Raw genomic sequence first — 22,326 nt, forward strand, 5'->3', positions numbered from 1 at the left:
CCACACAACCACAGACTTTCCTCTTTGACCAAAGTCAGTTTGTGATGGGTTCTGTCGGCTGTAACCAACATTTTGGGAGCCACCTAAGAAAGTAAATCTCTTACTTCAGAGTCATGCAATTTTTCTTCTATTGCTCAATCAAAACAGCAGTCCCCACACTGACACTCAACTTGGTTACCAAATCAGACTGTCCTCTGGCCTCTTCCAAAGATCCAATCAGTTTGGTGCTCCTGAAGAAGGCCACCAGCTCACCCCTCAGACTCTGAAGGCTCTCCTAAGGGGCTCCAAGCAAACACAGAATTCCTTTGAATGGCTCCAAAGGTGGAAAGAAGCAAGATACACACTGATATAAAAATCTGGGTATACTTATGAGAAATACAGTCTTATCACATCCAAGTTACACGGGGTAAGTCAATTTACAAAGTCCTCAGCCAGGACTTCCTCCTAAATAGATTATTTCATAGCGGTTATGGATATGGGCTTCCAGTCAGTCTCAGGTTCAAGTCCCTACTCCAGCTGTGCAATTTTGGGTAAGTTTCTTAACCTTCCTGAGGCTCAGGGTCCCCATCTATAAAATGCAGGTGCCAGTGCCATCCATCTGGTGGGGAATCCTTAAGTATTACACCGAGCCCAGGGTCTGGTACGTGGTGAGAACCAGAACACGCTTATTGCCACCACCTCTGACTCTTATGCTGCAAAGGCAACACACACAGACTTCACTTCCTAAGCCACAGGGCCCTGAATTATAGGCACTGAAGGTCTAAAAGGCGTTCCTTTGGACAAAGCAAATCTCACATTAAAGCAGTTTTCAGAAACATAAATACCCAGCAGCCAGATGTGCAAATATCACTTTTGACTAAGCACATTTTCTTTTTCTGGGCTCAAATCAAACACTGTTCCTCAGCAGGCAATGTGGCTTTGTAATAAAAGATACTACACCCCACATGACTCAGAATTATCCCCCAAGAACATCTAAGAGCACGCTACCCGGAGCCTGCTCCTTTCCCAGATGGTTCCATAAAATACCATCCTGATGGCAGCCTATACCGGGCTCGCAGGCAGCCAGGCCAGCTCGTTAAACCAACACAGCAGCCGACCAGCGAGACCCCATCTCAGACCTGTCTGTCCAGCTGCAACAGCCAAGCCCCTTCAACATTCCACTGGCCACCCAAGTGCTTCCCAGAATGAGGTCCGCAGTTCACTTACGTCAGACTCTCCCAGCACATTCACTCAAGTGCAGGTTCACCCAAGACTTAAGAAATCGGAATCCAGGAGGCTGAGGTCTGGGAACCCCACAGGCACAGCTCCTGGCTGATTCTGATGCTCGGGAAGTAAGGCAACAGCAGCATTCCCTGTTTGAGAACCCCCCCTCTGCTTGAGAGCCCTCATCTACAGCACCCCTGAAGCTGCAGTGTAAAGGCTAAGGGCTGGCTCTGGGGATCAAAGACTCTGCCTTCAAACTGTCTCCCAAGCTGGCCACTTGTCCACTCCCCCTCACACCCGGGTCCGGCCAGCACCACCTCCCACCTGGAAGCCCGCAGCATATTACTCCTAACTGGTGTTCCCCAACATTTTCTTATGAACGTTATCAAATACAGAGAAGCTGAAATAACTGTACACCGAACCCCTTTAAATACATCACCGAGCTCGAACAATGAACAGTTATTAATTCTGCAACTAATATTTTGAAAATATGCTATATTTGCTTTATCGCATATCTATCAATCTTTTTCTGAGTGCATTTTAAAGTAAGTTGCAGGCACGAGTGACCTGAACACTTCAGCAGGCATATCATTAATCAGAATTTGATGTTTATGGCTCTTTTATTTTTCAGATAAAATTTATATGCAATGAAATGTGCAAACCTTAAGTGATGAGTTTGACAAATGCATACACCTGTGTTTCCAACGCCCTATCACTATTAGTCTAGAAACTTCCATTTGGCCCCTCTCCAGTCAATCCTCTTCCCCAGTCACAACCACTGTTTTGATTTTTCACCATAGTTTAGTTTTGTTGTTTCTTGAACTTTATATATATGCAATCATCTATATGGGCTCTCTTGGGTCTGACTTCTATTTCTCATAATGGTTGTCAGCAGGATGTTCTACTTAGCATAATGTTTGTGACATTCATCCATGCTGTATTGGTCCTTTTTCCTTCTTATTGATGAATAACATTCCATTATATGAATATACCATAGTTTGTTATCCTTTATCCTGTTGATGGACACCTGGGCAATTTCTAGTTTGGGGCTATTACATGTAGAGCTTCTTTGAATATGCATGTACAAGTTTTTGTGTGGACATAACGTTTTCATTTCTCTTTGGAGTGGCACTGCTGGATCGTGGGGTAGATATCTGTTTAGTTTTACAAGAAACCACTAGAATTTCTTCCTAAGTGGTTACATCATATGATATACCCACAGCACTGCCTGAGAGTTCCAGTGGCTCCACATCCTCAGCAACATTGGATGTTGTCAGTCTTTGTGATTTTAGACATTCTGGTTAAGTGGGTTGTAGTGGTATCTCACTAAGGTTTCAACCTGCAATTTCTCTGATGGATAATGAAGTTGAGCACTTTTCTATGTGCTTTTAGACCATTTGCATGAGTCTTCTTCTGTGAAACATCTGTTCAAAATTGTTGCCCATTTAAAAATTGGATTTTGTCTTTTATTTTTGAGTCATTGGAGGTTTTTTTTTTCTTTCATTTTTTAATTGGGGTATAGTTGCTTTACAGTGTTATGTTAGTTGGAGTTCTTTATGTATTTTGGAAATATGTACTTGTGGGTCCCCCAGGAACAGTTCTCTCCAGGCAGCCTGGCTGGGTCACCCCTCCTTCTCAAAATACTCCAAGGCTTCCCGTCACCCCTAGGAATAAAATCCAAGTCTTTACCTCAGCCTACAAGATCAATGTGATGGGGCCTTTTAAGCCAGTTCCACCTCAACTCCTGCTGCTCTCCCCTCACTCACTCTCCACCAGCCTTCAACACACTCTACCTCAGGGCCTTTGCACGTCCTGTACTAACTGTTAGGAATGCTCTTCCCCTGGACATCCTCCAGGCTCACTCCCTCAACCCTTCCAGCTCTCTACTTAAAATGCCATCTCCTCACCCACCTAGAACAGCTTCCCCACTCTCACCACTCAGCCACCCCTCTCCAGCCCCTTATCCTGCTTTATTTCTCCTCCTGGCAGAGACAATGCCAACAGGCATGATGTGTTAATTCATTCACTGAGTATCTCCGTCCACTAGAATGTAAGCTCCCGGAGGGCAGGGGCTCTGTTTTGCTTGCTGTAGAGAACCAGTCTAATGTCTTGGTTATGGTACATCACTTTTTAAGCCAAAGAGCCTCAGTTCTACCACTCAGCACAGAAAGATTACTTAACTTCTCTCTGCCCAGTTTCCCCACTTTGTAAAACGGGCCCTTGTGAAGACAGACAAGTGAGCACATGTAGAACATTGCTTGGCTCATGGTAGACACTCAGGAAACTCAGAGAGAAATTAGTAGCCCCAGCCCCTAGAACATGACAATCACCTAGCAAATATTCATTGACTAAATAAACGGCTGGTTTATATATGTACAATATTTTTATTGTATATTTATAATGTACAGTATATTTATAATTTTCCTCAATTCGAGGGACTTTCACAGCCAGAAGCTACTTTCTCCTGAGAAGAGTTTATAGCCCTAGAGATGCACTGCAAGGGAGCGGGCAGCAGGTACCACGTCTCCACTTGACACGAGCAAACCAAGACCTATGAGGTTACATGACTCCAGTCACAAGGGAACTAGTGAAAGGGCTGGAACAAGAACTCTCGTTCTTCCTAATGCTCTGTGAGGTTCTGGCATGCCCACGGGACCTCTGCTCTTTCCACCTCCCTCCCCCTTCCTTCCCCAAATCACAGGATCTCAGGAGAAAATGAACGTCCTTCATCCTGAATATTTTTCTGGCTCAAAAAAAGGCTGAAGAAATAACTGCACACCCATGTTCATAGCAGCATTATTCACAATAACCTAAACGTGGAAGCAACCAAGCATCCATCAATGGACGCATGAAAAAAACAAACAAAACGTGGTCTACCCACACAATGGACTATTACACAGCCTTCAAAAGGAAGGAAATCCTGCCACATGCTACAACATGGATGAACCTTGAGGACATTATGCTAAGTGAAATAAACCAGCCACAAAGAGACAAATATTGTGTCATTCCACTTATATGAGGTATCCAAGGTAGTCAAACAGAAAGTAGAGTGGTGGTTGCCAGGGTCTGGGGCCAGTGGGGTGTGGGGAGCTACTGTTTAATGGGGACAGAGTTTCATTTCTTGCAAGATGAAAAGAGTTCTGGATATGGGTGGGGGGTGATGACGTGTGGGTATGTACTCAATACCACTGAAAGATGGTTAATTTTATGTGATGTGTGTTTTGTCACAATTATTAATAATTTTTTTAAAAACAGTTGAGACTACATGGATTTCACCTCTAAATGGCCAAAGTATCAATTCACTTCAATCCACTTGGATGAGAGAATTTCTCTCAGCGGCCACTATAACTTCATACCACATCAATCACATCACACACTTCGTTATTTCTATGTCTTCATTTCCATTATCTTTTGGCCCAGCGTTCTCAATGTGACCAAAAAATCTGCAGTAGATCCATTAGCTGCTAATTTCCTGAATGTCAAGATCAAAGACACAATGTTCAAAGGCACAAAACAACTGGGACATTCTGCCGTGAGCCAGAAGATGCCTATATGCTGGCCCTACAAGCCAGCAACCTATAGGTCCCCACAGGGTCTCCACGGCAGAGACCGTAGAACTAATAAACCTTCAGAGTTGCTCTGACCCATATACCGCGAAGTCAGGCTGAAAACGAGAAACTGCTTCCACCCCCCGCCCACGCAACTGCATCTTCGGAGGGCTCTGGTGAAGGCAGACGCCTGCCTCCAACGGAAATCAGCGGTGATGGCCAACCTAACGGCCTGGGCGTACTCTGTGAGGATTTCGTTTTCTGTCTCCAGTGCAGGCCTATTTTGCTTGATGTGGATTTTTGTTCAAAACCGGTATCTCCTTTTTCACGTTTGGAATGAAAAGCAAAGCAGCTACCTGGAGATCTGCCCCTCACATCATCTTCCCCTCGGCCCAAACCCGACCCCTGACAACTGTCTCTCCCGGGAAAACCCTCCTTCCCCAACAGGGAACAGCCCAGCTCCCGTCTTGCCTGTCATGGCAGACCCTGCTCCATCCCCCCAACCTCCATCCTCCCCTTCACCCCACAGCAGGCTTTCTCACCCTCAGCACTACGGACATCTTAGGCCAGATCATTCTGTGTTGTAGGGTCTATCCTGTGCGCTGCGGGATATTTAGCAGTCTCTCTAGTCTCTACCCACCAGAGGCCAGCAGCACTTTCCCATCCACCAAACCCAAAACGTCTCCCAGCACTGACAAATATCTTGGGACCAAAACTGTCCCTGTTCAGAACCACTGTTCCACAGTACAGAGGCTTCAGGGAGGCCCAGGGCTGCCCGGCTGAAAATCGGATTTCCCAGTATGGTCCCCGCCAATGACTGACAATGTGGGCTGGCTGGTTCCCTTGTCTGAAGGAGGAAATGCTGCAATGGGATCCAGGACCCAGAGTCCCCTCCCCACCACACACCAGGCTGAGGCTCAGCCTTGCTTGGCTGTCACCCTTCATCTAGACCACTTCACACCCACCCCTGAAGGGTTTTCTCTTGCGTCCCATTTTGGGTTGAATTGTATCCCCCAAAGGTGTGTTGACCTCCTAGCCCCCAGTACCTCAGAATGTGACCTTATTTGGAAATAGGGTCGTTCCAGATGTGATTATTGAAGATGAGGTCATCCTGGAATAGGGTGGGCCCCTAATCCAGCATGACTGATGTTCTTACAAGAAAAGACACAGACACACACAGAGAGAAGGCAGGCTATGTGAGGGGGAGGCAGAGATGAGACTGATGCAGCTATAAGCCAAGACTGCCAACAACCAGAAGCTAGAAATAGGCAAGGAAGGATCCCCTCTAGGTTTCAGAGGAAGCACGGCTCTGCCAGCACCTTGATCTTGGACTTAAAGCCTCCACACTCTGAGACAATAAATTTCTGTAGTTTTAAGCCACCAATTTGTGGTGCTTTGTCACAGCAGCCCTAAGGAAACTAATCCACACTGAAATCCTATCTTAAGCTCTGCTTCTCGGGACCCCAACTGCAGACAGCTGACCTTCCCACTCAAAGAGTATAAATTCCAGAGCAAGCTTGAGATGGCAGATATAAGTCCATTCTTCCCTCAATTTCCATGAGCCTTTCTTTACATGAGAAAGAAGAAGAAAGGGAGGAAGGGGGGAGGGAGGGAAGAAGGAAATTTACTTTGGGGATCCTTCTTTCCTCCATCCTCCACTCATTCAATAAATATTTCTGAACACCACCACCTACCAGGCACTGTTCCAGGAGCAGGGGAGGGAGCGGTGAACACATAGACCAAAGTCACTGCCCTCACAGGGTTCACATACTAGCAGGGGAGGCAGACCATAAAATGTACGGTCTACTGGATGATGACAAGTGCCATAGAGAAAAATAAAGCAGGAGAAGGGGACAGGGAGTGCCCGGGCATCTGATACAAATGCTCCCATGGTCCTGTCTGGGCGAGGTCTCAGCTCAGGCAGAGACAGCACACCTGGGGCACCCCAGCACACCTGGGCTCCTTCTCTTTTCTGCCCCAGCCCTTCTGTGAGGTTTCGGGAGCCCACCTGGCCAGTGTGCTAGGACGGGGTCCACGCCCATCCCAGTGCCAGAATGGCAACCTTCAGAACCACCACTGACTTTGACGTTCCCTCCTTCCCTGTCTCCTCCTCAGCCCTCACTCCTGTTTCTTGGAATCACCTCCTAAATTAACGATCTGCACCCAGGCCCCTGCCTTAGGCCTCAGCTTTCAGGAGAACCAAATCAGGGCAGATGGGCCAGGAAGACTTTCCACTTCAGGCAAGGTAACCTTTCAGGCAAGACCTAAAAGAGCCAAGGTATGGGGATGTCCAGATTCTCTACCTCCGGGGCCTTCCACTGATGTGAAGAGTGGAGCTGGCAATTTGGAATTTATTTTGTCAGGTGGGTCTCCCTCTTTCAACATAATTTTCTTGCCAGTTGAAAACCGAGTGATATCAAATATCGAGGAGGATACACAGAAAGCACCAAATATATCCTGATCGTGTGACGGGAAAGAGGATTTGGGATTATAGCAGACATTGCCAACATCTGCACTTTTTTTGCATTTGTGGATGTCAAAAGTCTCTGTACCTGCCAGCGTAACAGGACAGAAATACCAGGAAATGAACCTCCCCATACCCCAGCCCTCATTCAGTGGCTGATAGGAGGTGCTGTACAAAGACCCCGGCTCCCTCACCCCTTAGGTGGAAAGGCTCTTAGGTGTGTGTCTGACACTGGCTCCCAGTTCCCCCAGCAGGTTTCAGCTCCAGTCACCCACAGTGGTGGTCGGCTCAATAACTGCACCCTTCATGTGACTTTCCCACCCCCTCCTGGTGTTTCCTCTGGTGTCACCTCCCTATTAAATGACTTCCCCTGCCTCAGGGTCTTCTTTTTCTTGGGGAATCCAAACTAAGAGAGTGATAGCTTTGAAGATGTGTACACACACACACACACACACACACACACACACAGTGGAATAGCTCCTCCAGTCCTCATGTTTAACACCTGCACCCCAAATGTGATGCTATCTCATCAAATCCCTGGCCAGCAGAGCTCAGCTTTAGAAGCACCTTGGGGACTTCCCTGGTGGCACAGTGGTTAAGAATCCACCTGCCAATGCAGGGGACACGGGTTCACGCCCTGGTCTGGGAAGATCCCACATGCCGTGGAGCAAATAAGCCCATGTGCCACAACTACTGAGTCCGCATGCCACAACTACTGAAGCCCATGCACCTAGAGCCTGTGCTCCACAACAAGAGAAGCCACTGCAATGAGAAGCCCCCGCTCGCCACAACTAGAGAAAGCCCGCGCACAGCAATGAAGACCCAACGCAGCCCTAAATATATAAATAAATAAATTTACAGAAGCACCTTGATGTATCTGATGCAAAATAATCCCATCTGCATTACCCAGGATCATTGTCCCGGCATGGATGGTCTAGACCAGCCTCCAACTGGTGGGGTTTTTTCCTTCCCATACACTCCCCTCATATCTTTCCACCCACAGTGGGGGCACTGCTGTCCTCCAGCCCACAGAATGCCCAAGGGAGGGACCCTAAAAGCCCCCAGGTGAGACAACCTGGTCCACGGGTGGCTCCCCAAGCAGCCAATTGCTCTTCCCTGGGCTGGAAGAGGGAAGGAAGCTAATCTCACAATTTGCCTGAAAAACATCCATCTATCATCCCGTTCTTCAGCCTTCATTTTATTTTTCCCTAATCAATTTCTGAAAGTCAAAATGACTGATGGCTTCATACCCTGGACAATCACTCTCCTTAGTAAATAACCCAGCATCAATGACAAAGAGCTCCCAGGGCAGTGGTGGCTACATGAACCCATACACATGATAAAACTTCATAGAACTAAACACACACACACACACACACACACACACACACACACACACACACATACACACACACACACACACACACACACACATACACACACATAAACACACACACACACATACACACACACACACACACACACACACGGAGGTGCACGTGAAAACTGGTGAAAAATTGCATAGGGTCTGTAGTTTAGTTACCAACATCAGTTTTCTGGTATCGCTAATGCACTTGGATCGTATCAGATTTATCATCGGGGAAGCCGGATGAAGAATACACAGGACTCTCTGTACTGTTCTTGCAACTTCTTGGGAGTCAAAAATTATTTAAAAAACCAAAGGTTTTAAAAATGCAAAAAAAAAAAAAAAGTTAAATACTGAGATAAGAATAACCATTTTTTAAAAAGCTCCCAAGAGGAGACGCTGCCAACCCACCCCTTACCTGAGAACTGGGAATCAGCGCCTTCCACCAGTGTCCGCCCTTCACCAAGTCGACCTCGCACAAAGGCATGGCCACCTTGCCGATGACACAGTGGCGTGAGAACTTATCAAAGTCCAGCACAGTCAGAAGCAGGGTCCTCCTCTGCGCCTCCAGGAACGGGATCTCGAAGGTGTAGCGCTCCTCGAACACGGGCTTCTGGGTCTTGCGTTTGACCCCCGTCTGCTTGGAGTTCTTCTGGTCCGGCAGGAGGCAGATCTTGACGTAGGGGTTGGAGTGCGCCATGTCCTGGCGCGCGCCGTCGTGGGAGATGGGAGGTGGCAGGTCCCTGGCCTCGATCACGCGCACCGTCAGGTGGTTGTGCAGCAGGTCGTACTGGGTGCTGAAGTGCAGCATGCCCAGCTGGTACTTGGACAGGATCTCTGCGTCCGTCAGAAAGTCCACGTCGTCGCTGTTGGAGCCGAGGGAGTACAGGCGGGGCTCGAACTTTCTGAAATAGTCATCCGGGGTATAGGTCCGTCTGAGCACCGAGGGCTGGATGGGCTCCTTCTTGGCGCTGAGAACGCCAAACTCGATGGGTTTAATATCGATGAGTGGGGAGCTGGGTCGTCTGGAATCTAGACCTACACACCCATCAGAAATAACAATGAACATCACACCAAGTACCGGACCGGACCTGGGCCGATCTGTGAGACTGATGACATTTCCCAGATTCTCACGCTGTTCGCTCTGCTTCATGATGCTCTTTGCCAGGTGCTCTCTACTCCCGGAAATCCTCTTATTTACTCTATGGGAGGCAGCCCGGCGGTACAGCCATCCCCATCGCCATCATCACGGCAGCTAAGTGCCAGGCACTGCCCTAACTGCACTGCGTATATCCAGTCATCTAATCTTCACAAGGTATTAGCCAGTGACTGTTATCTCCACTTTACAGATGAGGAAACGGAAACTTTAAGTCACTCGCCAAAGGTCACACAACTAGTAAGAGGAGGAGTCAGGAGTCAAGCCCCACCTGTCTGGCCCCAGAGTCTGGCTCTAACCATTACCCTATACTGCCTCCACTTTCACAGAATAGGCTCTGGGGCCAGAGTGCCTGAGTCAAATTCCAACCCGGCTACTTCCCAGTGAGTGTGACTCTCTAGTAACGAGCCATGTGACTCCGGGCACATTTTACACACTCGGTTTTCCCATCTGAAACATGGAGTCAATCACAGCACCCATCTCAAAGACTGCGGTGAAGATTCACTGAGCAATGCACAGAGAGGGCTCAGCACAGAACGTGCACGTGGTTAAGAGGCACTAAATGGTAGCTATGACCCATCTTCAAGGATCACATTCACACCTCGTCACTTACGGGGTACCTCTCCCCGGCAAGCAGCAGAGTTCACTGTCCCCAGGTTCATCATTCCAATCTCTGCTCATCCCTCTATTCTAGCAATGAGCTCATGGCATTCTTTTTTCATTTTTAAAGCACTTAATTGAGGCATGATTGCCATACAAAAACCTGTCTATTATTTAATATACACAACTTGATGAGTTTGGAGATAAGTATGCACCCATGAAACCGTCACCACCATCTATACCATAAACGTATCCATCACCTTCAAAAGTTTCCTCCTGCCTTCTTTATTTATTTAATTTTATGTGTGGGGTAAGAACATAAGATCTACCCTCTTTTTTAAGTATTCCATACAGTACTGTTAATTTTATGCACTCTGCTGGACAGTCAATCTCTAGAATTTACTCATCTGGCATAAGTGAAACCAACGCCTGCCTGGTCCCAGCTTCCCCCTGGTACATATTCTACTCTCAGGGCTTAGGAGTTTGATTATGAGATGCCTCATATTAGTAGGATCGGTATTTGTCTTTTCATGGCATCTTGTTAAGTGCCCAAAGCCTGTCTTGCTGGCTAAAATCATGAGCCTTTGCCGGTGCGTGGCTGCACTCTCTGATAAATGTGTGCTAAATGCAGTCATCTCTGTATAGAACTGGGCACGAGATTTAGGAGTCATCTAGACTAGCGCCATCCAAGAGAAAATAAATGCGAGCCAGATACGGATGTACAAGCCACAAAGGTAACTTAAAATTTTCTGGTAGCCACAATTTTTTAAAACTACAAAGACACAGGTGAAATTAATTTTAATATTTTACTTAAACCAATATATCCAAAATATAATCATTTCAATATGCACTCAATATAAAAACATTTTAGTGAGACACTATAAATTCTCTTTTTCACACTGGCTTCAAAATCCACTGGGTATGTAACAGGTGCGGGGCATCTCAGCTCAGCCGCATGTGGGTGGTGGTCGCTGTAGGGCACAGCGCGAGGCAGGTCAGCCCTCTCATTCTACAGACGGAAAGACTGAGGCTACAGAAGCCCGACATCCCCTCCGTTTCACTATTTCAAGCCCTTGAACTTTACTTCCTTCTTCTTCCCCACCTACTCCCGGGAAAGATCAGACATCAATCATTTCCAACTGAGTGGATTAGTTTCATGAATTTAAGCTTTTTCCCTGTTCAGTGAATTTCAGACATCAGCTGAACAAGACAGAGGAGGTCCATTTGGGGAGTGACAGGAGGTTGGGAGTCTCTGGGCTTTCTCCTCCCCACCCAAATCATGCCATCTGGTCAAACACACAGGTTATACATCAGAGTGGACAAACTGAGTGGCCTGAGGGCCACATTCAACCCAGAGGTACATTCTGTTTGGGTTTAAAAGTAAGGAAGTTTCATATAAAAACCCAGACTGCCAGTTTCTCTTTCCAAAGATCAGGCAATACAATCCCACATGGCAAGAGCTGAGTAGTAGCTGCCCCCGTTCAATGAGACATTAGCTTCCTAACTGGCCCCAATCCCCACCCTGCCCTAGTACAAGGCCAAGAGTCGGCTGCCATTTGTCACTGCATTAGGGTGATATTTATCTCTCTCCAACCCTCTGCACTCAGTCACTGACACAATCCATTTGGCCCCTGAAGTCACTTGAATTTGCAAGCCCTGCTGTGTAACATGGTAACTAACGCTTGCCTTTCGGGGTCCGAAATGATATATGCTGACAATGTCATCAACTGAGCCAATTCAATGAAACTTGTGATCAGTACTACAAAAATCAATCAAAATGATCGCTTCTTACTGAACTTGGAAGAAATCAGGTGCGATGCCCTCCTTTGTCACACTGCCATTATCTGTCATCTTGTCTCCTGGACTGTCACACCACTCCACCCCCTCCCCAGAGATGACTCTGTCCTTCACGTCTTTCCCGGGCATGCTCCTGAGTGTCTGGGAATGCCAGCTTTCTCCACTTGTCCTGGGCACCCAGATAATGGGGGTGTACTTCATGGACCCTGAGTGGCAGCTGAGCAGCAAGGCTTGCTCGAGCCAAGACCCCTGACAGTCACGGCAGAGAGGCTTACTTGAAATCCGCCGGGTCAGGCTGTACGTAGACTTAGATGTGTCTGAGGACGAGCATCTCCGATCTGGGGAGTTGGTCCGTGGGGTCAGCGGGACTTCACTGGCTGTGTGGACAGAGTCCCCGTCCTTGTCACTGCTCCGGCTGGCCAACCTGCAGGAGAGAGGAGGTCTCAGTGATTGTCAGAGAATCCCCAGGGACTGGCATCTCTGTCCCGTGGGAGACAGACCCATGACGAAACTTCTCTCAGACCCAGTTTATGCAACTTGGAATAATGCAAATTTGAAATAAACTCTCAATAGCCGTTAACTCTCAATAACGTCTTGCTTGTTGCACAAAATGTGAAATGATATAAATGAATATTTCCCAATTTAGAACAATCTGCCAAGAATTTGCATAATTTCAAAGCTGAGGCTGGGGTGGGGGAGGGATATGTAAACTTATTCAGGATATTGCCACACGGAGGGCGCCACTTTGACTAAACCAAGACAAGACCTGTCAATCTTCAGTCTGGAAGGGAGAATGTGGCGGTTTATATGCATCAGAACTTCTGCAAGTGGCTTTTGGTAAGAAGTGTCCCGCTATTTCAACAGTCACTGTGTCTATAACATCTTTAAAAAATATCCTAGGGCTTCCCTGGTGGTGCAGTGGTTGAGAATCTGCCTGCCAATGCAGGGGACACGGGTTTGAGCCCTGGTCTGGGAAGATCCCACATGCCGCGGAGCTACTAGGCCCGTGAGCCACAACTACTGAGCCTGCGCGTCTGGAGCCTGTGCTCCGCAACAAGAGAGGCCGCGACAGTGAGAGGCCCGCGCACCGCGATGAAGAGTGGCCCCCGCTTGCCACAACTAGAGAGAAAGCCCTCGCGCAGAAACGAAGACCCAACACAACCAAAAATAAATTAAAAAAAACCCGTATATCCTATAACAATGTCACTCAAAGTTTCTTAGAATGGCAGGGCTACGGCTACAAAATGGCCCTGAGAATCAATGATTTAAGAAGAACATATTGATGTGTAGAAACAGCTGCGAATTAGCAGCAGCCACAACTCAATGTGCTCCCAATAAGGATGAGAAATGCTGAAAAAATGGAAAGCACTTCGGGGGGCGGCGGTACAAGGTAGTAATTAAGAGCTAGCTCAAGGCAAGTCCCTCCCTCTCTCTGTGCCTCAGTCTCCCCATCTGTAAAATGGGACTAATAATAGTACCTGCCTTACCCAGTTGCTGTGAACACTGAGTTAACATATATAAAATGCTTAGAACAGTGGTTGGTATGTTGCAGGTAAGTGCTCAATACATTTTAATTGATGTTATTACAGCAGAGGTGGCTTTAAGATCCCCCAATACTCACATAGCTACTAAGGACGCTGGGAGGGGGAAGGAGAGGGGAGACAGCTTGCAAAGTGGCCATGAGATTGATGCTGCTGATAGCAAGCCCCTCAGCCATCACAGCCGTAGACCAATACCTTCAAGACTGCATCCCCCAACTTGACATTTAAACCTGAGGCAAAACTACTCTTGAAAAATGCAACTTTCAAATTCTATAAGGTCTGCAGATGCAGGCTGTGCATGACATGAGACAGATCTGATGTTCCTCCAAAGCTAGGGTCCCAGCCAGGACAAATGCGCATATTACGGGGCGAAACGCCCAGTCCTTGCCTCCAGCTCCTGGTCTGTAAAAGGAGAATGGAGCAGATGAAATGTGGGGCGTGGAAGGGAGCAGGGGAGAGCACAGAGATGCGATCATACTAGATCAATCCTTCTTCTCTCTCTCCCGTAAATGAAAGTAGCAGCATCTCCCAAGGAAGCCAGGACCAAAATGTGACGGCCACTGGGGCCCCTCCACCTGCATGGCCTGTTTCCCGGCTGTCATACCTCACCGAGGCTGCTGCCTCCACCTGTGAAGTCCCATCAGTCTTCAGGGATCAGCTTAAATGCCATTGCTTCCTGAAGCCTTGGTTGAGTCCTCTCAGACACGGTAGCAGTGTATGCCCAGCCCACCCCTGTCCCTTCTGCAACCATCAAGCCTCCGTGCCCTCTGTTCCTTCCGCCTGGAATGCTCTTCCTGCCCTCGTCACCTGTCTCGTTCCTCCTCATCATTCAGATCTCAGCTGCAGTAGCACCTCCTCAGAGAGGCCCCACCCTGTCCCGTCACCTCCTCCCACCCCCATCAGTCCTTATCCCTGCACCTTCTTTTTCCCACCTCAGCACATAACTCTTCTTCAGTGTGGCCTGCCTTCTTATCTTCTGCGTCTGACACTAAGCCATAGCTCCACGTGGGCAGGGGCAGTATCTGCCTTATTCACCACTGCCCTCCTTGCCCCAGCACGGCACCTGGCACGCTTGGGGTGCTCTGATTTATTTTTTTCAGTGAATGAGTGAATGAATACACCTTTCCAGTGGTTCTTACCCGACTTACCTTGTGTCACTCTGATCTGAGTGCACGCCTTGTCACTCCTCCCATAACAGGGTACAGATCTTAACGGTGGGATCTGTACTTACTATGATCAAAAGTACCAGCTGCTGAGCACCTACTATGTGCCAGGCACTGTGCTAAATGCTCTGTATGAACCATCATTTCATCCTTGAAACAATACAGGAGTTAGTCGTTATGAACCACCCCCACCCCCTTTACAGACAGGGAAATGGAGGCCCCAGTAGGGTGGAGGGAGGGATGGAGAATTGACCTGCACCACTGTGAAATGGCAGAACCCCAGTGGAATCCAGCAGTACCAGACTCCGGATCACATGCCCCACGCTACAGAGCTGGGCATCCCCTGGGAGGCCTATAAGAGCCCTGCACTTAGTAGGTACTCAACACATGCTTGTTGGACAAAGAAATAACCTAATTCACTCTTCAGTGAGTGTCTTTCTGGCACTGCCTCAAAAGGAGCCAGTTGGATTGTACCATTTTTCTGACCCTCAGCAGCCCAGCCCAGCCCAAGAAAGCTGGGGGACCCACATGATGGAAGCATATGTGACAATTAATGGTGTGTCCCCCCAAAATCACACACACAAAGGGCCAGCTCATCTGCCACACGCCACCCCACAGAGAGGCATGTTCTGTGGTTCTTGGTTCAAATGCCACAGTAGGAACAGCACTACAAAGCCTGTACACTTGACATTTCTACTCCCTGCCTGTTTGATAACATGCAACTGCCTGCTTGGTAAATAAATCTGAGGAAAGCACAAGCTGTAAATTCTCTTTTTGAAGGATTTAACCTACCTCCCCTTTACAGATTTCTCTTAATATTTTGCATGATATTGACAGTCAATAATGTACTCAGTGCTGCCCAGGATTCAAGGAAGATCTGGGTCATCTTAGGAAGCACGAAGGTCATGTACAGCTGCTCAGACTGTACACTGCACTACTCTAGGTGGTCCCATTCATAATGACCACCACGTGAAGGGCACCTCCTGAAGCTGTGTGGTGTGTTGGCTCTGCTGGAAGGTTCCAGCCCACTTCTCTGCTTGTGGCATAACCAAAACAATTGTCTTCCCTGAGGGTCCCACCCCAGAAAAAATCCCCTGCTTGTACAAAGGGTCAGCAGCCTGGGCAAAGCAAAACTATCCTCCAACTCAGTGGCCGTGCATCTGTAACACTCAGCGTCTGGGGCAAACAGATACCAGGCTGTGATTTTCAATGTCTATCAGGGGTCTACTCTGGTTCAGAAGAAAATCCAAATTCCTTAATTTGGCATTTGAGACCCTACACGACCTGAGCTCGCAGGCTCGTTTTCTATGATCCCCCCGATTCGTGGCGTTTGTCCACCCTGGATCCAGTCACAGCACCCAAATTGTTTATTACCCAGGTCTGCAAACTACAGGGCCAAATCCACTGCCTGATTTTGTAGAAGTGTTATTGGAGCGCAGCTATGCCCATTCACTAATGAACTGTCTATGGCTGCTTTTGTACTATAAGGATAGAAGTGAGTAGCTGCAACAGAAACTAAGCCCATGAGGCTAAAATATTTACTATCTAGCCCTTTACCGGAAAAGTTTGCCAACCCCTGTTCGACTAGCTTACTAGTTCATGTGTTTCAGGTGGAATAACCCTTTCCCTGGTTCCAGGACAGTCAAGAAACCCAGGAATGATCCCAGCACTTTTTCCTCCAAGCAAAAGTGACTGGATCAAGTGATTGGCACACGACCCGAGCCAGGGCAATGAGAGCCTTTCCTGATACATTTGTTGCTGTTAAAAATGAGGCAGAGAAAAAACTAAGCTTAAGAATGAGGCCAAAACAGAAGAAACAGAAAGAAAGAGAGTGAGAGCACGTACATGCACGCCCATGACATCATTTGAGCCCCTGGATCCAGCTATGCCTGCAGTCATTCTCCCAGGATTTTTCCATAACAAAGCTCTATGCAAGACTGTCATATGGGTGTGCAGGGTGTGAATACACAAACTGAACTTATATACCTGCTGTATCTCCTATACTAGAGTTTAAATCCCCTGAGCATGGGAACAGGACTCTATCTAGCCTTGTAGGGCAACCTCTAGAAAAAAACTACCAAAGAAACTGAGATTAACTTTTCGATAGCATGACTGGTACTTTCAGGACTCAATTTCTGCCTGCAGGTTAGTCAGTTGGTCAACAGCTATTTTTTGGAATGAACAAGATAGCCCTGCCGTAACAGAGCTGGAATTCTTCTGAGCATGGTTTTAAAGACACCAGATGGGCTGAGCCAACCTCTGTCACTGGAAAATGGGAATGATCCCTTGATTAATGAGTTGGTTTCACCAAACATCTCAACTCTATGCACACCTGCAGGATTCAGGCTACAACCTGTGAGTAATGGAAGGTTCCTTAACATTACCTTTATCAGTTTAAAGAATCTCTATCAATACCTAATAATAATAGAGATGAATACTTACTACTGTGTGCTCAGCACGTTACGTGCATATCTCATTACTCTTAACAGCGACCCTATAAAGTAAGTTCTATTACTTTTCCTACTTTACAGATGGGGAAACCCAGAGTAGGGTAAAAAGAATCACTTACGTCTATGATTACCAACAAGGTATCAAGCATCCTTAGGTACTTTTCCATACACTAATTCATGCAATCGCCACAACCACCCTATAAGATAAATACTATTCTTTTTATCATCCCCATTTGACAGATGGGAAATCAAGGCACAGAGAGATCAAGCAACTTGCCCAAGGGAACAGAACTAGAAAAAAGTAGGAGAAATAGGATTTGAACTCACAGAGCCTGACACAGAGCCATTTTGCTATGGAAATATTTGATACTTGCTTCTAAGAAAACAAGAGGACTGAGGCATGACCCCCAACTTGGAGGGAAAGATGGGGCGCCAGAAGCTTCTGGAATCTTAGCCCAAGGATTTAGCTGAGACAGCACTGGATCCCCACTGAGGCTCCAGCTGTGGGCCCTCACACTGTCTTCCCACCTCTCTGAGCCACCCCTCTGTATCATGAGAAGTGGCACTTGATGATTCCCAGGCCCTGGCCCTCTAGACTCAACCCAGACTCTCCGGCCACATTCCTCTCCCAGCCACAGAGAGGTGGACCAGACACGTGGCTGAGAAGCTTCAAAACTGCGTTCCCAAAATATCTGAGCGACTGGCAGATGGAGATGTTGTATGCAGGCGCGGGAGGAGAACGAATTGGAAATAAAACGAAAGATGCCAGAGAGAACATAAACAGCGAAGGAGGACACGATGGCGACTGGAGGTTCTTTTCTGCTTCCCTGTTTCTGAAGTTCCTGCTCAAACCAGCAGAGAGGCACTTGTTTGTTCATGCTACCCACACCAAATACTCATTGAGCATCTAGTATGAGCCAGGCACGGGCCAGGTGCTAGGACAGTTTGTCATACGGACTTGGATTGAAACCTTTAGAATTTGGACATCCCTTGAAGAATACAGATGCTCACAGATCTCTTTTTCTGCTTGGAATGACACTCAACGTGATTAAAAGTGCCCACATGCTTAGCATTACACAGTTCATATCTCAGAAGGCCCGATGTGAAACCAGCTAAACTGAAGCCCCACCCCCAGCTGGTCTCACCAGCTTGCCAAACACAATGAGGCACAGAGCACATCCCATCAGCAACTAAGAGGTCGATGGAAACTCAGCCTTTCCCCCTTTCACACCCCAAATCCTCCTTCCCATGCCCCAAACCCCCTCACAGAAACAGAGAAAAGAAAGGTCTTAAGATTGCTTTCCAGGAAGTTCGGAGCAGTTTTACTTACAGCCAGGGAGGAGTCTGGGCAGGGAAAGGTCCCAGAATTTCAACTTCATCCTCACTCGACTGGCAACAGCTGGATTCATAGCACTTCTGACAGCAGTGCCGGCAAGTCCATCTGCAGAGCAGCAGATCGGAGATTCTAGAAAGAAAACCCTGAGGCCATTGGGGGAGGTGGGCAGTGGAGAGGGGCAGAGGGGAGGTGTAAAGGGTGGGGAGGAAGAAGAGGAAAAACACCCAAAATTACAAGCAGCCGATCCCTGATGAGAAATAACGACGTTCAGGAGGTCTGTCTCCGCCACTGATCACTTAGAACAAAATGTTTTCCATTTCTATTTACCAACTGCAGGCACAAAGATGGCAAACACCAACCCGCCCGAGCCATTAATAGCGAGCAAAATATTTGCAGGTATTTTCTTTTGTAGTTTATGTGAACGTCTTTCTTGACATGTGGGTGGTTTATTCAACATCGTGAGGGCTATGCAATATGTTCTCAAAACACAATGAATATTACTTTGTCTTCTTAAAAGCAAAGCAAAAATATTTTTAAAAAATAATCTCATGACGTGAAAGTAAACAGAGATAATCAAATGGAGTAAGTAGGGGGTGGGAAGGAAAACTTATCTCATCAACTAGCATCTTTTCACCGGGATCTCCCTTTCGTAGAAGGGGATCGAAACTGTGCCGTTATCAACATCCGGTTGCTGTTTAATATTCAATATCCCCACAGCCCCACATAAGGCTCCAAAATGACAAGCAAGCATTTCTTGATTAGAAGCCAGACCAAACAAATCACCGAATTAACTCACCTCGTTTAAAGGTTCCAACTGCCCTTTTAGAGATCCACGTGAAGCCAAGGGGTGCAGAGGGCGAGGGGGGCGACAGAAAGAGAGAGACAAGACCAGTTTAGCAATATTCCAGCAACCCAAAAAAAAAAAAAAAGCCCTGCTTCTTTCCACTTACCATCCTGGGAAGGGAGCTGACCTCCTAACAAGGTGTTGCTACCTTCAGGGTTGCTGGTAGCCTCCTGGCTAACCAACACCGAATAAATGGGAAACTTTAGCATTTCGATTTGATTTGCACCGTATGCTGTTATGAATCAGAGAGGGTGGATAGATAGTCATGCTATCCAACGCAGCCACACTTCAGGAGAGGAGCAAACCTTCCTATACAGAAATAGCCATGAAGCCAACCCAAAAGGACATGATTAGCTAACATGCAGGCAGGCACAGCGTGGATGTGACTTGGCTCCCCCGCCCTCCCCGAGGCCCTACCTTCCAATTCTGCTCCAATGGTGGGGAGCTTCCTATGACCACCCACAGATAGAGGGCGCCAAAGAAAAGAAAGCCAGAGTCTGGTCCTCGGGAAGAAGGGAGGGGCTCCCTCCCTTCTTCAGCCCCACCTCCACCCCCGTTTCTTCTCTCCGGTTCCCAAGGCACAGGCTCCCCCCACCCCCTTCCGGGAGAGAGTCTTAATGGCTTTCCAAACGGGCCAAGTAAACCAGGTAGGTTAGGAGGAGTCTCCCATAGAACTCAGAACTTTGAGTCAAGAGGGAGAAAGTTAACTGGCTTTTTCAATTCTCTTGCGAGGACGAGAAAGTCTTAATTTGGTACCATTGTATGTGACATTTTTTTAACAGTTGCAAATCCCATCCCCGCCTTCCTTTTTAAGCAGAGAGCAGACCCCAGGCTCAGAGCCTACCCATCTAGAATCCAAGAATGTGGCATTATTCTCATTGTGTTTATTTTTCCTGTTGCCGGCTCTTTATATCACGTGACCCTGGTTTTCTATTATGGTAATGACATAAAGTTTCCTTTTCATACTATTTTTTAAAGTTAAAGTGCAAGCCCATTTACAGAAAAAAAAATTAAGTGAATAACAGCACAGGTGGTTCGCAGCTCATGAAAAACTCAAAATCCTTTAAGTGATAAGGGATTTACTGCAGCTTGGGAAACAAAGTCTCGGGCACTAATCACACAGAGGGGGTTGAGGGGGAGGGTACGAAACTGAGTGAAGAAGCACTAGTCCTGGCCTCACCAGTGGCCAATCATGTGACTTGGGCAAGTAGGGGTGGCGGGGGGCACTCTGAGCCTCAGTTAACCTCTTTTCTTTAGTGGAAGGGCTAAGCTAGGACACTATGAAAATGCTTTGTCCTGCCCAGCTGCACAATATCTGAACCCTTTCTGTGGCTTATGAGAACCAGACGGTTTGTCAAGTCCAGTTGGAACCTGCTAGGCACCAGGGACTGTCCTGGCCAATACAGCGGTGAGGTGAACAATGCAGCAAAAAGCTATGCCCTCGTGGGGCTTAACATGAGAAAGTGCTTTAAGATGCTTACGGTAAAGTGCAAGGATAAAGTGATGCTTTTTCACAACAAGCCAGGCTCACAGGAAAGTGTCTCTTGGGTATGTAGTGATCAACAGAGACCCATTTCTAAAACCATGATAAGCAGAGGCAAGGCCACCTCAGGGGCCCCAATGAGGTATAACCACACAGCTTTCTCAAGGCCCAGGTGCAAGGTGACTGTCAGGGCGGCAAAGAGAAACCAAGGAAGATGAAGAAAGAGGAGAGGGAAGATGCTCTGAGGCTCGCAGGCATGCCGAGTCTTTGAGGCTCGGTTTCATGTGTTTGACCCAATGGAGGAGAAATGACTCAAGCCAGAAAAAAAAGGAGGAAGGAGGAGAACCCAGATATTCTAGAACAAGGGGTGCAAGCTATGGCTAGCAGACCAAATCCAGCCTGCAGCCTGTTTTTCTATGGCCCTCCAGCTAAGAATGGTTTGTATATTTTTATTTGGTTGAAAAAGAAATTTAAAGATGAATACTTCTTGACTCATACAAAGTATATGAAATTCAGTTTCAGTGTCCACAGACTTTTACTTAAACATAGCCATGCCCGTTAATGTACTACTGTCTATGGCTGTTTAGTGCCAGAGTCAAGAAGTTGTGCAGCCCTCCAAGAAAAAAGAAGTATTTACTATCTAGCCCTTTACAGAAAAAGTTTTAACACCTTGTTCTACGAGGAAAGTCAACATCACCGGGCCATCCTCATACCAGATGCTTAACAAATCCCCCACAGATCCCCACCATCCCCCCTTTTAGGCCTCGCCACGACCCCTAAGCACCCCTAAGCACCTGTATGGCCTTGGGCAAGTCACTTTAATTACTCTGTGCTTGAAGGCAGTCATTAAGACCCGCAGAAGCCGGTTCTAACGTTGTTCCTTTCTCACTGCATTGTGCACTCTGAGGGGCAGGGACCTGCTGCTTTCTCAGCTGTGTCCCCACTGCCCATACATAGTAGGTGATCAGCCAAGTGTCTGTTGAGCAACTGTCGAACAGCGCCCCTCCCGACAACATCCACACAGTAGGTGAACAGTAAATGTGACCTTCATTGAACTTGACAAGATGACCTAGGGATTCCATAAAAGAGAAGTCAATGGAGCGAATCTAAGCCAGGAGAGGGATGGGGAGGCTATGGCCTAGGTGGCAGAGTTCCTGGCAGGTGAAAAGTCTAAGGACATGATGAGGGGATGCGTGAGCCAAAGGGGGACGAGGGGACCGGCAGCAACCCCAGCTGTAGCCGAGGGGAGAAGTGAGCTCAGATGCACCCCGATTGTGGGAGCCTGGAGGCTTCTCTGCCAGGCTGAGAGGAGCCAACCCCAGAAGCAAGCAGCTCAGCGGGTCTGACTGCATGACCTTGGCGCTGACCCGTTGCC

At 47.6% G+C, this 22,326-nt stretch overlaps 1 protein-coding gene across 3 annotated transcripts in view; it reads right to left on the reverse strand.

Annotated features, from left to right (window-relative positions):
* The window catches only part of SYT17 (synaptotagmin 17), a 91,200-nt gene that overhangs the window by 67,581 nt on the left and 1,293 nt on the right, over window positions 1-22,326 (reverse strand). For 2 of the 3 annotated variants that reach the window (XM_059897335.1, XM_059897336.1), the window contains exons 2-5: window positions 19,421-19,438; window positions 18,619-18,767; window positions 12,410-12,558; window positions 9,000-9,619 (exon numbers count right to left, since the gene is read on the reverse strand). In XM_059897335.1, the coding sequence (XP_059753318.1) occupies window positions 9,000-9,619; window positions 12,410-12,558; window positions 18,619-18,767; window positions 19,421-19,438 (936 nt within the window). Of the gene's footprint in view, window positions 1-8,999; window positions 9,620-12,409; window positions 12,559-18,618; window positions 18,768-19,420; window positions 19,439-19,574; window positions 19,975-22,326 lie in introns of those variants that run through there. The other variant, XM_059897337.1, reaches the window with a different exon arrangement.

The sequence above is a fragment of the Balaenoptera ricei genome, chromosome 15, assembly GCF_028023285.1.
Source record: "Balaenoptera ricei isolate mBalRic1 chromosome 15, mBalRic1.hap2, whole genome shotgun sequence".
In the NCBI taxonomy this organism is placed as follows: Eukaryota; Metazoa; Chordata; class Mammalia; order Artiodactyla; family Balaenopteridae; genus Balaenoptera; species Balaenoptera ricei.